The 13,813-nt window shown below is 42.9% G+C and overlaps 1 protein-coding gene across 2 annotated transcripts in view; it reads left to right on the top strand.

The window, feature by feature from the left end:
• Positions 1-13,813, top strand: part of TRIO (trio Rho guanine nucleotide exchange factor) — a 414,034-nt gene that overhangs the window by 272,930 nt on the left and 127,291 nt on the right. For both annotated transcript variants that reach the window (XM_006117079.5, XM_075921462.2), the window contains exons 29-30: positions 2,238-2,349; positions 5,665-5,855. In XM_006117079.5, coding sequence (XP_006117141.2) covers positions 2,238-2,349; positions 5,665-5,855 — 303 coding nt within the window. The remainder of the gene's footprint in view (positions 1-2,237; positions 2,350-5,664; positions 5,856-13,813) is intronic.

The following is a 13,813-nucleotide window of genomic DNA, read 5'->3' as shown; positions in this document are numbered from 1 at the left end:
AGTATCGCTGGGGCCTTCACAATATCGCCTTTTGTGCAGCAGCAGCACGACATAGGCCATGATGCACGCTGTCAATGAATGCTTGTTTACTATGTTGAGCACTGGCCTAGAAGAACTGATGATATTGTCACTTGGCTAAATAAATAGGCATGTGCTGAATAAAGTTGTGAACCTCAGGAATTGGAGTAAGAAAATGCTTAAACATGAAAAATGGTTCTAAAAAACAATTTTCTGTTGAGATGCCTGAAAATAACATGTGACACCTATAAACCTGCCTAGAATCCTACTTCAATGAAAAAAAAATACTTCATTGGTTTTTCTAGTTAAAAATAATAACCTAATATCCTTCCCAAGAGTTTGTGAATAGCTTCTAGAATGTCGCTGCATAAGCCTTTAGTTATATTAATATTTTTTTAGAGGGAGAAGAAAATGAGGACCAACCCCGTATCCCCATGTAAATAAAAAAAATAAAAGCCAATTGAAAGTTAGGAATGAATGACAGTCTTCATTTATAGTTGTTTCATAATTAGTGAAGGAATGCAGTGGCAGGGTTGCAAGTTGGTTCAGTCTTGAATTGAAATTTGTGTTATGAGTCCAGTGTAGGGCTGCTTGTGGTTGCATTTAATAATGCTAGAAATGGCAAGCTTTCCTCATGAAATTTCAGCCTAAAATGCCAGAGCCAAAAAACACACTGGCATTGTCTGGCTTTCATCTGCACTGGTGAGAATGCCTAGATTGGTTGTTTCCATTAGTTTTTGCCTGTTATCTGGATCAGCATCAGAAAATAGGCTAGGCTTCTTTCACTTTTGGAAGCAGCCTGTACCAAATACACAGAAGTGGGTGTAGTTGCAGCGTTCCTAATCCAACCCCCCTCCCTGTGCCTGAAATCTGAAGGGACTGTAAATCAAGGCTGGGCATACATTTTGGCCCTATCTCCGGACTTCATGAAGTAGATCATATAAGGAGATATGCTGAAGAAAGGCTGGAAAAAATTAAGGCTGCCCATTTTCAGGGAAGTATCCAACTGAGAACATCAAGTTTATTTTTCTTCTTTCTGTGTTTCCAAGGATTTGTGCATTATCTCATGCTGCTCGTTTGTCTTATTTCTGCACCACTCCCTATACAGTTTATTTAAATTTAAATTGTGCCTCTCTCTGGCCTTTTCATTCTGTTCTGCTGCGTGGACATCAGCAAAGTGAAGCATCCTGTTTATATGCTTCATGGAGGAGTCTTCTAATACACTGTTGCTTTGCTACTACCTGCACAGTGAAGTAAGGGAATAAAGCAGCATTTTAAAGAGAGGAAACAGGCAAAGGAAGGAGACTTGATAGATGTGAAAGAGCATAAATAAAAGCCACTAGGAACGAGCCAAGAAATTAGTGGCAATTGAAATTTCAGAGGAGTTGGTTATTTCTCCACATAGTGGCCAAGTTGCTTTAGTCTTTTTTAGAACCTGTGTCCAGAAAGTTCTTGAAGTATGTTTCAGCTTTCAATGTTAAAGCCACGTAATTCTGAAGTCTGCTTCTCTAATTTCTTGCATTTGTTATGTTGACAGTTCTTAAATAGAAGTTAAGTAGCAAAAATAGGCTAAGAATGAGCAATAAGACAGCTTTATGTTTTAAAGGGAAAAGAAATTTTAGAAACTTGCTGTAGCTAAGGAAAACCTGTGGTGTTTAGCTACAAAATGGTCCAAGACTAAGAAAGGCCTGCCTTGGATGTAATTTCATTCTAAAATCAAGTGAGGACTCCACGTGGGCACAAGGATAAGAACTGTTGCATCAGAATGCAGGATTATGGCCCTAGTTTCTAGTGCTCAAGCACATCCCTTTGACTGGTACATTATATATACGTATGTTTTCAAGCAAACGTAAAACTTCTGGAAGATTTGCAAGTGTAATCTAACACTGTATAGGCCGTTTTATTGAGTATTAGACATTAAAAATTAAATCACTTCATCAAAAGCTTGTTTCTTTACCACTATTGTATTAAAAGACACTCTAATATTTGGATCAGTTTACTTAATAATGTATGAATGGTTAACTAAACAAATATAATCGCTTGCTACCCATTCAGGTCACGTTTTGTGAATATGCATGCTACGTTGACACTTGAAGTCTGAGGGGAGCTGAAGGGTGTCTGGCAGGACTGCTTTGGTCACCAGAGCAAATTCTGTTGTTTTTCTTTGTGCATTGTAGACACAGATGTTATGCTAATAATGACCTGCTGATCTTCTGCAGGAGCTGCTCACCTGCTGTGAAGAAGGTAAAGGTGAGATTAAAGATGGCCTGGAGGTAATGCTTAGTGTGCCAAAGCGAGCCAATGATGCCATGCACCTCAGCATGCTGGAAGGTAGAATTAAAACTTGCCAACATACATTTGTGTAATAAATTCTAATCTTATTTAAATGTGGTTTGATGTCAGTGACATTTAGGGCAAAAGTGGAAGTTTGCTTAGTCGCTTTCACTTGCTAATGATGTTGATATGTTGTCTTTCTTTTTTTTAATATGGATTTATTTGAATCATTCTTTTTATAAAAGTAGTAGGGGCTGAGCCCCCTGCTCACTGTGCTCACCAGCCCCACTCTTGCAAGGGAGGGGAGGTAGGCAACCCCAGCCCTCCCCCCAGCCACCGGGGAGGGTCAGGCAGTGGTTTCACCAGCCTGGGCACCTTCTCCCCCACACACCAGCCTGGGTCCCTTGTCCCTCCTTCCCCTGCCCTCCCCAGCCCAGGGCTCCCTTCCCTTTCCCCCCAACACTAACCCTCGCCCCTTGCTGACTGCAGCGCACACTTGGCCCAGCTCTGACCCCAGCATCCAGGGAAGCACAGGGGTGATTGGCTGCCCCACATAGGGCACAGTGAGGCACAGGTAGTGCTGTATGCATGTGGCGCTCTAGGGCACTGCAGCCTGCTGAGGCAAGGAAAGCAGCAGCACGGGGAGCCACTGTCCCTTTTCTCCCCATCCCCCCGTATGGTCCCACCTGTGCTGCTCACTGCCCCAGCCCTGCCCAGAGAGCCCAGGGTAAGTTGGTGTGGCAGCTTCCCTGGGCAGCTCAGGGGTGCTCCTGGCATCTGTGCTAAGTACAGCAGCTAAGGACAGTGTGAATCTCCGCAGGAGCAGCCGGACTCCGGGTGATCGGGCACTGCGCTCTGCTCCCCAAGAGCCCGCTCCTAACACATAAGCCCAATTGGGAGCCCTGCTCCTAGTACCTGTCCCTGGGCTGCTGTTCTGAGCATTGTACCCTCCTCCCCACTCCTGGGCTGTCATGGCTGCGATGTGGGGTCTGCCAGCAACTGTGCCATCTTTTTTGGTGTTGAAAAAGCCCCATGGAGTAGAGGAAGGGGAGTAGGGGCTTGGTTTAAATAGGAATTCCAAGTGGCAAGTGGAAGCAGCAAGATCAGGCTTGAGCAGGAAGAGAGGAAGGAGGCAGGTGGGACTCAGAGTGACATGATGACATCACTCTGTCATCCCACAGGAAAACTTTATATATATATATATATAAAAATAGAGAGAGAGAGAGAGAGAGAGTAGCAGATGACAAAAAGCAATAATATCTCTGATTAAAAAGGTTTTTTTACATCTTGAAAAGGATCCATTTACTTAGAGTTGAAAAGTTTAATTTAGCTCTACAACTTAAGGATTCTGAGGGCTCACACCTTGAGCTAAATAACCTCTGCTGCATTTCTCGTCCAGTGCCAGAACTTTTTTTGAAGTTCAAAAAAGAAAGTATTAAAGTATGTAGAAAGTATCAAGAAAGTTTAAAAAAAAATTAAATCCACCAGAGATAGTTCTGGTCTATGTATCACGTAATAATCTCCAGGAGGTCGTTGCTTTCACATCTGTAAGCAGTCTGTTTCATAACTGACTTCTGGTTCAAAAAGAGTACATATTTTGACAGTTTAAAAAAAAGCAATATAAACCAGTTTAGTCTGAGAGAGAGCCAGAAAACATCATGTACATTCATAATATAGGAGGCATTAAATTTGGATTCAATTTCTTACATATGCTTTGAATTGACATTTGACCAAAGCCATTTCATAGTTTGTTCTTGGTCATGTATTGCTTAAAAAGATCCCACACATACTTGATAACTTTGATGGAATCTCTGTTACACAAAGCAGCCGATCACAAAGACTGATAAGCCCATGACCACAGCAGATTTAATTTGCGCATAAAGGATTTATCACAGATGGTTTGGCTAGTATTTACATTTTCTTTGACACTATTGTTACTATAGAGTTGGACTCTGATTAAAAAAACTGAAAACTCTTCAGATAAGATTTCCAAAATCTAAGTGACTTATGAGCACCCAAACACTCCTAAGCAATTACTTTTGAAAATCCTCCACTCCATATTCTTATGGAATTGCTAAAGTGAATGAAAGTTTGTGCAATCAGTCCCAAATTCCTTGTTAAACATGCAGTGTGATTTTTGAATGCTAAAAAAGCATTAATGCTCATCCTTTACCACTTAGAGCCTGTAGGCTGACTCTACAGAATATTCTAATGTGTCTTTCATGAAGCATATGTGTATAGTTATGAGTCATTCCATGGTAGATGAATCTAGTGAGTGAACACATTTCCTTTTATATCTCAAGAGGCTCCTAAATTAACTTCCTAATCCAACTTCTTTCAGATACTCTTCATATTGCTGCCCTTTATGATAAAGAATCCCTTTTGTATAATGGCTTAATAAAACACAAATTGTTGTGGTTCTGTACTTTGAGAAGCAAAGATGTGTGTGTACAATGAAGACTGGAATAGTATTTCTCTATGTAAATTGTTTTATACTGTCATGGTAGTCTAGGCCCTGGTTGTCTGCAGTTGTGCTATATATTTTTTACACTTAAATGTATAGTAAATGTAATTCACTGTTAAATGATGGAAAGGGGACTTGAATACCACTTTTGCTGTGATCTGAGAGATTTCTGAGGTGTGTATTGTTTCTATAGTAGTTATTGACCTTTTATTTAAAAAAAAAAAAGAAAAGAAAAAGATGTTATTGGCCTGGACTGAGAAATGCATTGGTTAAACTGTGCTTTGCCAGAAATCTTTCTTCAAATTATGTTCCTCTTTTTTGAAAGAGATGAGCCTGACCATGCTCATAATAAGTACCCTAAATTCTAAGGATGTGTCAATCCCAAGTAGGAATGTGCAGCTCAGGTCAATCAGTTCCTTAGCATTGTAGTTAGAATAAATCTAGTTGGACTTCTTAGAAAAAGAAGGTGCAAATTTGTATCCGCTACTTTAAAATCGACTCCTATTGTCCTGGCTTTCTCTCTAATGAGGTTAGTCTTATCTGGCTTTAGGAGACTTGCAAACCACCCAACAAAATAGCCTAAAGTGGCAGAATCCTTGTAAGAAAAGTTTTAACTTCATGATGGGGGTTGTCTATGAGAAGCTGATTTTGGAGACGTATCATTTGTGGCAGGAATCTTATCAGAACCGTTCACAAGACCTTTCAGCTGTTGAATCGAAACATAAACTTGAGTTATGATTTGGCTTTGAACTGTAAAGCATACCCTAAGCTCATGGAACCCTCTCTATTAAAAATACTAAATTTAATTAGAAAACAGAGGGTGATGGAATTATTAAAGCATGGTATGTTTTTAGTGTTCCCACTTTTAATTTTCAGCTTCACCTTGTCTGTCTTTGCTGGTTTTGTAGGGTTTGATGAGAATATTGAATCTCAGGGAGAGCTCATCCTTCAGGAATCCTTCCAAGTTTGGGACCCCAAAACTTTAATCCGAAAGGGTCGTGAGAGGCACCTCTTCCTCTTTGAGATGTCCTTGGTCTTCAGTAAAGAGGTGAAGGACTCCAGTGGGAGGAGCAAGTACATATACAAGAGCAAATTGTTTGTAAGTATGAGAAAACAACAGAAGATTGTTGTGCCCAGAACATTCAAGAATTTGTATCCAACTGTAACCCAAAAGTAATAAGCAAGTGTATTCAGATGACTTAAGCATGACTTGGAAACATATCTGTAGCTCCCATTTCACTTTTTAAAGTAAGCGGTTAGGCTTACTATCTTGCTGTGTTTCTGAGAAGAACGGTTTGTTGAAATAGAGAAATTAGCCCTCATGGACCATGTGGAGGTGAAAGTGAATTTTAGATTAATTCAGTCTATAACAGTTTTGTATTTATCCATTGTACAGGTGATTGTTATGTAGGATGCATTTTATAAGACTAAATGAGTTTTTAAACATGGATTTAGCTGACAGAATTAGTAGTCATATTTAGTCATTAGCCATTGCAGTTACAGAAACACCCAGATCTCCTGATCAGCTCTACAAAGATAAGAGTCTGTCGATTCTGAAATAAAATAAATTAAATACTTGCACTCGGCATTATGGAACACAGAACTCCATAATAATAGCTTCAGTATTATGTTCTGGTCTTTCAGTTCAATTGAACACTGCCTGCAAACAGTATTTCATTGACTCCAGATAGTTCTGTTTATGATCTGTGGAAAGACATAAACATAAATCATTGTTTTAATTTTATAAAATGCCCTTATCATACATTTTGGCTAGAATTATAAAGTTTAAAAAACAGAGACTGGGATTTTTAAATGGAGCGTAAGTTAGATAGATAAGTATCTAACTTACTTTCTTTGGCAATCCTGGTCTAAACCAGTAATTCAGAGAAAGGTTCAAATTAGTACAAAGCAGTCTCTCGGTTCCTACCCTGTCCACCCCACATGTCTATCAGCATCAATCACCAGCAAATCCTACCCTCTGGGACAGATTGGGAGAACAAGTACAATATGACCTAAACATCCACTTTATTTAAGTGAGGCTGATGTTAAATACCTTCATTGCGCAAAACGTACTTTGTGTCCCACATGAAGCTGACACGGGGAAATCGTTAGCTTGAGCTCCTCATGTGATCTCTGCTGCTAAGGCTTTACCTGGAAAGAAAAGCCACTTGTAGGACAAGTACTGAAAAATAAACTCTGTCCCTTGCAATGCTGTCATGTCAGTTGTCAGCTTCTGTTAGTAGCTCTCAGAGCCACGGTGGCTGCTGGGAAAACACCGTGAGAGCTGCTTCCTTACACAAACTGCAACCTGTCACTGTACCTCAATTGTGAACTACTCAAAACACAAGAAAGCTCACCCACCCCTCATTATCCTGGTCCTCCAAATTTCCTGAGGGCATAGGCTGCCAGTCATCTCCATCTGTAGGACCTTTATTGAGACAACTAAACTGTTTTGGGATCTAAACCATGGTTTGAAGTTTCTAGGGATGAGAAGTTGGTTTATTAGCCCATTGAACTGCATAAAATTTCTTCCTTACCTGGCTAAATGTTAGGAAGCAAAATGAGATTTGTCAATATTACTAATATCTAAAACAATCCCAGAACTGAGCTTCCTGTCCAATGCAGATGTCTCATATTGCACTGTGCCAAATAAAGACTCTAAGGTGCAGTTTGTGATGCTCTGCAGCATCCTGCCTGATAAGAGGAATAGATCACATAAAATAAATTTACAAAAAAACTCTTAATATGCAACAGGAGGAACAGTTTGAAAATGTAAATGTAATAAGAGTTTGGAATCAGAACAGGTTTGGATGATAGAGTTCCTAGGACAATTTCTGCTCATGCACATAAATAATGTTCTGTAGCTTTCCTGTGAAATCGCAGCACTTTCTATTTAAAATTAACCATCTTGTATCTGGCAAAGATACAGATGTGTTGAGAGTTGATACCTAAATGCTTTGGTTTGCTGCCACATTTTTCATATGTAATAGAAGGCAGTGTACTGTCTTCCTTGTGCCCAATCCTGCATGACAGTCAATCTGTCCTTTGCCATTATTAGTCTGTGAGAGGGAAACATTGTTGTGTGTTTATGGAATTGGTAATCATAAAGACAGAAGTAGGATTAGCGCTTGTGGAAAATTTTCTGCTTACACCGGTTTTGTCAAAAACCCATGTTCTGTGGGAAATTTTTCACATCCAGTGGTTGCTTTTCATGGAAAATATTGAATTTTCATAGAAAAATCAAAAACTTTTTGACTGAAAACTGATTATTTCCTTTTTCAGGTATTTAGATAGAAATTTGACATTTTCTGTAGACATTTTTGGCAAAAAAAAAAAAACCAACCCCCTAAATCCCTCTGTTTTTGTTTTGTTTTTGTTGAAAAATTCCATTTCTAACCAGATCTAACGAGGAAATCGTCAAGATAATACCCTGGGGATTAAGTTGAAGAAAGAGAGCAAAAGAATTAACAAGAAATATAAATGTACATTGCTTGTCTCAAAATCAGATTGATAACTGAATTACTAAGGTTGGACCTCCCTTAACCAGGACTCCTTGCTCTGTGGTCTGGCATGGACCACAGATGTTCATGGACCACAGAGCCCAGAAAGAGGGAGGTCTGGCAACGGGTCAGGAGTGCCGTAAGGGGCACCGGCGACTAGGGAGTTTGAGTCTGGCCATGGACCTCCAGCCCCAGCCAGAGATCTCTGGCCCAGGTATCCGGGCTCCAGCAGCCAGGAAACGCCAGCCCCAGTGGCAGCCAGGGAGATCTCGACCCATCCCTCCACTCCTGCCCCAGCCGCGGAGCCAGATGGTTGCTGAGCTCTGGCCGTGGCGCTCTGGCCCCAGCAGCAGCGGAGCCAGGGAGAGCCACCGGCAGCAAAGGGGGCAAGCTGGAGCCTAGGCCAGTGGCAGCACAGCCATGAGGGGAGGGACTTTTCCTGGTCCAGAAAATCCCCTTGTTCGGGACCAGTTAGGTTCCCAGGGTGCTGGACCCGTGAGGTCCAACCTGTACATTTAACTACAAAAAAGTGAAAATAAAGGAATATCACCAATTGAAAAACATGCAGCTATTCTTTATCCAGCATTGTGACAGCAATAGCTGAAATCACTGTCAAATAACTAAAAGGATTTATGGCAGAAAATTTATTTTTCATTTATTTCAGTTTCACAGGGCACACTTTATAGCACTTTATGAATAAACAGTTTCTTGGACTAGATGGAGGAGAGACATTAGTTTGAAAAAATACAGAAAAATTTGATTTGTAAGTTTATAAAAATTGGCAGTACCTGTACTTAGAGTCTTTCTAAATTATTTTTAAAACTTTACTTTAACTTTAGAATGCAAGTTATTTTCTTAACTAAAATGTATACTTAGAACTTGCCTCTGAAAGTAAATTATTCCATTTCTTGTCTTAGTTTGAGACATGCAGTGGACTTCTATAATACTAAGGGTATTTTGTTCTCTTCTGATACTTTATTTCGTGTTTATATTTCTTTCTGTACCCTGTTTAAATTTTTCAGATTTTTCCCAATATTTTTGTCCTCTGAGTGAGCAGTATCTGAGGATGTGGCTTTTCAACACCAGTGTCCCTATGATACACACAGGGATTGCTTTTCCAAATGTCACTAATGACTTCTTAAAATTAACTTCAAAAATACTTTTCTGATACTTTTAATTACAGTGTTACGTGTTAATATACCCTTCAGAATTTGCATGGTATAGCATATTGGCAAATGCAAAGATTGTTCATAGACCAATGAAATATATTTTATACTTTGAAATAAAAGTGTTGTGCAGACATTAAGTACCCAGATGAGGTAAATAGGGCCCACTTTCCATATGTGGATGACAAAGCATTGAGTTGAACTGATTTGACCAAGGCCACAAAAGCAAGTAATGTTGAAATACTTTTAGAGAGAGGAAAAAAAAAAAGTAGTGCCTCCCATGCTCTTACATTCCGGGCACTCTGCAGTCAGTATGTTTATGCTAGTAGTGTTTTATGCATATAGGAAAAGAGTGTTTCCATTATGCATGTAACAATTAACTTTATATTACTTACATTTAAGCCATAACCACACTTAACGACCTTCAATTTTGACATTTCAAGAGTCAGACATCTTGCAATTTGATTTGTATTTCCTAATTTATGTTCTAGTTCCCTCGGTTTAAATCTTTTTTGTATTGCTAAAGGAGAGACTAATGGACATTTTAGATCATACACCAAATGGAAAGAGAAAAACAAGTTATTGGATAGTAATTCTGTACAAGGTCCTGAAGCCAATACTTAATCTTTGAGGGTATGTCTACACTACAACGTTAATTCAAACTAACTTAGTTCGAATTAGTTAATTCGAACTAAGCTAATTCGAACTAACGGATCCAGACTAAAAAACTAGTTCGAATTAGCGTTTTACTAATTCGAACTAGCATGGCCACATTAAGTGGACCCTGAACCGGGCTTAAGGATGGCCGGAAGCAGTGCCGGCAGGGCATCAGAGGAGAACTTAGAGTGTGGAAATGCTGTCTCAGGCTAGCCGAGGGCTGTGCTTAAAGGGTCCTGACCCCCACCCCGGACAGACAGTTCTCAGGGGTGCCCCGCTTGCAAAGCAGTCCTGGCTTGGAGTGCCCGGAGTACCCACACTGGGCACATCACAGCACTCGGCCATCAGCCCGGCTGCACTTGCCGCAGGCTGCCATCTGGGGAGAGGGGGCAATCGGGGGGGTGCAGGAGAGCTTCCACCCCCAGAAGCCTGCAGAGCCAGCCCAGTCCTCCCCATCGGGGGCTCGTGCCCCATTCCTCCCTCACCTCCTTCCACTTACCCCTCCCTAGCCCCCCTTCCTGATGTACAAAATAAAGATACTGTGTCTTCCAAAATGGAATCTGTCTTTATCGAACAAAACTGGGGGAGACTGGGAAAAGCAGGTGGGAGAGGGGAAGAGAGAGGGTGGGAAAGGGGAGGGCAACTAAAATGATCAGAGGTTTGGAACAGGTCCCATATGAAGAGAGGCTAAAGAGACTGGGACTTCTCAGCTTAGAAAAGAGGAGACTGAGGGGGGATATGATAGAGGTCTATAAAAGCATGAGTGGGGTGGAGAGGGTGCATCAAGAAAAGTTCTTCATTAGTTCCCATAATAGAAGGACTAGAGGACACCAAAGGAAAGGAATGGGTAGCAGGCTTCAAACTAGTAACAGAAAGTTGTTCTTCACAAAGCAAAGAGTCAACCTGTGGAACTCCTTGCTGCAGGAGGCTGTGAAGGCTAGAACTAGAACAGAGTTTAAAGGGAAGTGAGATAAAGTGATGGAGGCTGGGTCCATGGAGTGGTATTAGCCAGGGGGTAGGAATGGTGTCCCTGCCCAAGGTTTGTGGAAGGCTGGAGAGGGATGGCACGAGACAAATGGCTTGGTCACTGTCTTCAGTCCATCCCCTCCAGGGTCTCGAGGGTTGGCCACTGTCGGCAGACAGGCTACTGGGCTAGATGGACCTTCGGTCTGACCCAGTATGGCCATTGTAAGCTCAGGGCTCAGGGTCGGGGGTCTCAGTGGACCCCCTTGATTCTCTTGCACACCTGCTCCTGGGTGGCCAGGCTGGCAGCTCTCCTGCCCTAGACAGCCACTTTCCTGTGTCTAGTGCGGAGATCATGGACGAGGTCCACGATGTCCGCACTAGCCCAGGCGGGTGCCCGTCTCTTGCGGTCCCGGGCAAGCTCCCGGGAGCCACCCCCGGGAAGAGGGGGAGGGCTCGGGGGCATCTGGTGGGTGGCTCAATCCGTGCCAGGTGCAGGGTCTGCTGGCTGGGTGCTGGCAGGCTTTCATCTGGCACGGGCACCGTAGCCAGCCCGTGCCCCTTTAAGGGGTCCGTGGCCAGGAGGGGGGCAGACAAGTTTCCCTGGTGTTGGCCAGAGTAGCCACCAGGGAAACCTGGGGAGGGCTAGCCTCCCACTAGTTCGTATTAAGGGGCTACACACCCCTTAATTCGAACTAGTAAGTTCGAACTAGGCTTAGTCCTCGTACAATGAGGTTTACCTAGTTCGAACTAAGCGCTCCGCTAGTTCGAATTAAGTTCGAACTAGCGGAGCGCTAGTGTAGCGCCTATGAAAGTTAATTCGAACTAACATCTGTTAGTTCGAATTAACTTCGTAGTGTAGACATACCCAAAGGGTTCAAGGATTGTCATTCGTGTGGGGTGGTGTTTCCTAACAATAGCCACCTGGTGCTTGTTTTGCCTTGGCAAAGGGCACCTTAAGGAGCATTGTTTGATCTGAAGATTTTTTTGAGAAAAGGACTCAGATGGTGGACTGTGCCCTATGCAATACCTGCTTGAACAGGCCATGAGGCCTGACCCAGTGACAAGACCTTCCTGGACCACAGATCACCATCTAATTCAAGAAGCTGCAGGATGTTACAGGTCAGGGGGCATCTCCGAAGAGGTGAAGAAGGAGTTCTCTGTTGTGGGCACTAAAGAGGCTGTCATGTGAGACCAATCAGGAGTGCACCATGTTCCAGAATGACTTCTCCCCGTCTCCTGAGAGAGAATGTGGTTTGACACAAGTGACTCTGATCCTTACTCAGTACAGCCCATACCATCGACTCCAAGTCTGGCCTCTGTGCATCTGTTGAGTTCAGCACCAAGTTTAAGTGATGTCAACATACCAGGTTGTGGCAGACCTACTCTGCCTTTTGGTCCCATCATCGCCACAGGTCCAAGACTTGGTGGGCCTGACACCTGTGATGGCGCTCAGTTGGAGCATGCCAACAAATCAGTACCTCATGCCAAAGAACCCATCTTGGGGTTGGTATCGACATGGTACCAGAGGGAGTATGAAGCTCCTCAGTACTAGGGCACTCCTCAGTACTAGGGCCTTCCTCTTCATTGGTACTGCAGACGGTTATGTGGATGTTGCCACCCCTGTCAACATCAAGGCATAGAGGTGCTCTAGTATTGTTGTTTACACCAGGACAGACCTTGCCTACGGCACTGACCTTTTTGGCACAAGTGGTACCAACAACATCAGCAGTGCTGATCTTTGACATCCTTTCAGACTATGCCTGTTGGCTGCCTCTGAAGTAGGTCCTCCCAAGTCTCTAGGGTTCAGGCTTCTCATTCTCCCATTCTGCTTCACCTGAGGGGTTTCAGAGGCCATCAGTAGACCAATTTGACTTCCAAGATCATCATGTGCCCTGTGGCTGAGATGGAGGCCCTTGGCCCAGCAAGTACTGACCACCAATGCCTCACCCATAGCATTGGCTGCTCACTTCTAGTCACCTTGCTTATTGTCTCAAGAGTGAGATTGCCTGCTCATGCAGTATTCGTGGCTGCCAGGGTTCCCCTTCCTGTGGGGCCACCAGAGTTTCCCTGTATGGAAATGTTGCCTCAGGAGCCTCTGGTCCAACCTCATCCTCATTTATGGGCAATACAGTGTTGCCAGGTTCATTCTCCCCTGCCTTTCAGAGAACTTCAGGACTTTTTCTCAAGTAGCCTTGTCCCTGGGTTCTCAGATGGAGTTTTTTTAGTAGAATGCCCATAAATTGATGGACATGGTCCAGGCCACTGTCCCTGAGAGAGCGGCCCTCCAAATTAATAAGGCATTCGTTGAGCCTGTGAAGTCTCTTTGGAGTACACTAATCTCAATATCACTGGTGGCTGAGCGTATTTTGTGTTGGTCACACCTGTCCCAGAGCTCTTAGATGGTCACAGCATTGACAGGACTTGGAAGGGCAAATTGAAGTCCTCCCTCAGGGATAGAAACTGAAAGGGCCTGGACCCCTCTAGTCAGGAAGATACTCATCATCACTACAGGTAAGGATTGTGTACCAGCAAACCTTAGTGCGAAATATGACTTCCTGAGTTTATTGGCTGTGGACAAATTTGAGGAGCAGTTGGCAGCTAAGGCTTTCCACGATGAATTTCAGGCATTTCTCACTGTAGGCTATTTGGTGGTTAAAATGTGTCTGCAACGTGCACTTCACTTCAGCCCAGGCCATGGCCTAGGCAATTACTATGTAGAGGACTTCCTGGCTCCAGAACCCAGGGATCACATTGGAGGCCCATCTTGG

This window comes from Pelodiscus sinensis, chromosome 2, assembly GCF_052426305.1.
Source record: "Pelodiscus sinensis isolate ZL-2025 chromosome 2, ASM5242630v1, whole genome shotgun sequence".
Lineage (NCBI taxonomy): Eukaryota > Metazoa > Chordata > Testudines > Trionychidae > Pelodiscus > Pelodiscus sinensis.
The sequence above is the reverse complement of the archived record's forward strand: the minus strand, read 5'-3'. Positions and strand labels throughout refer to the sequence as shown.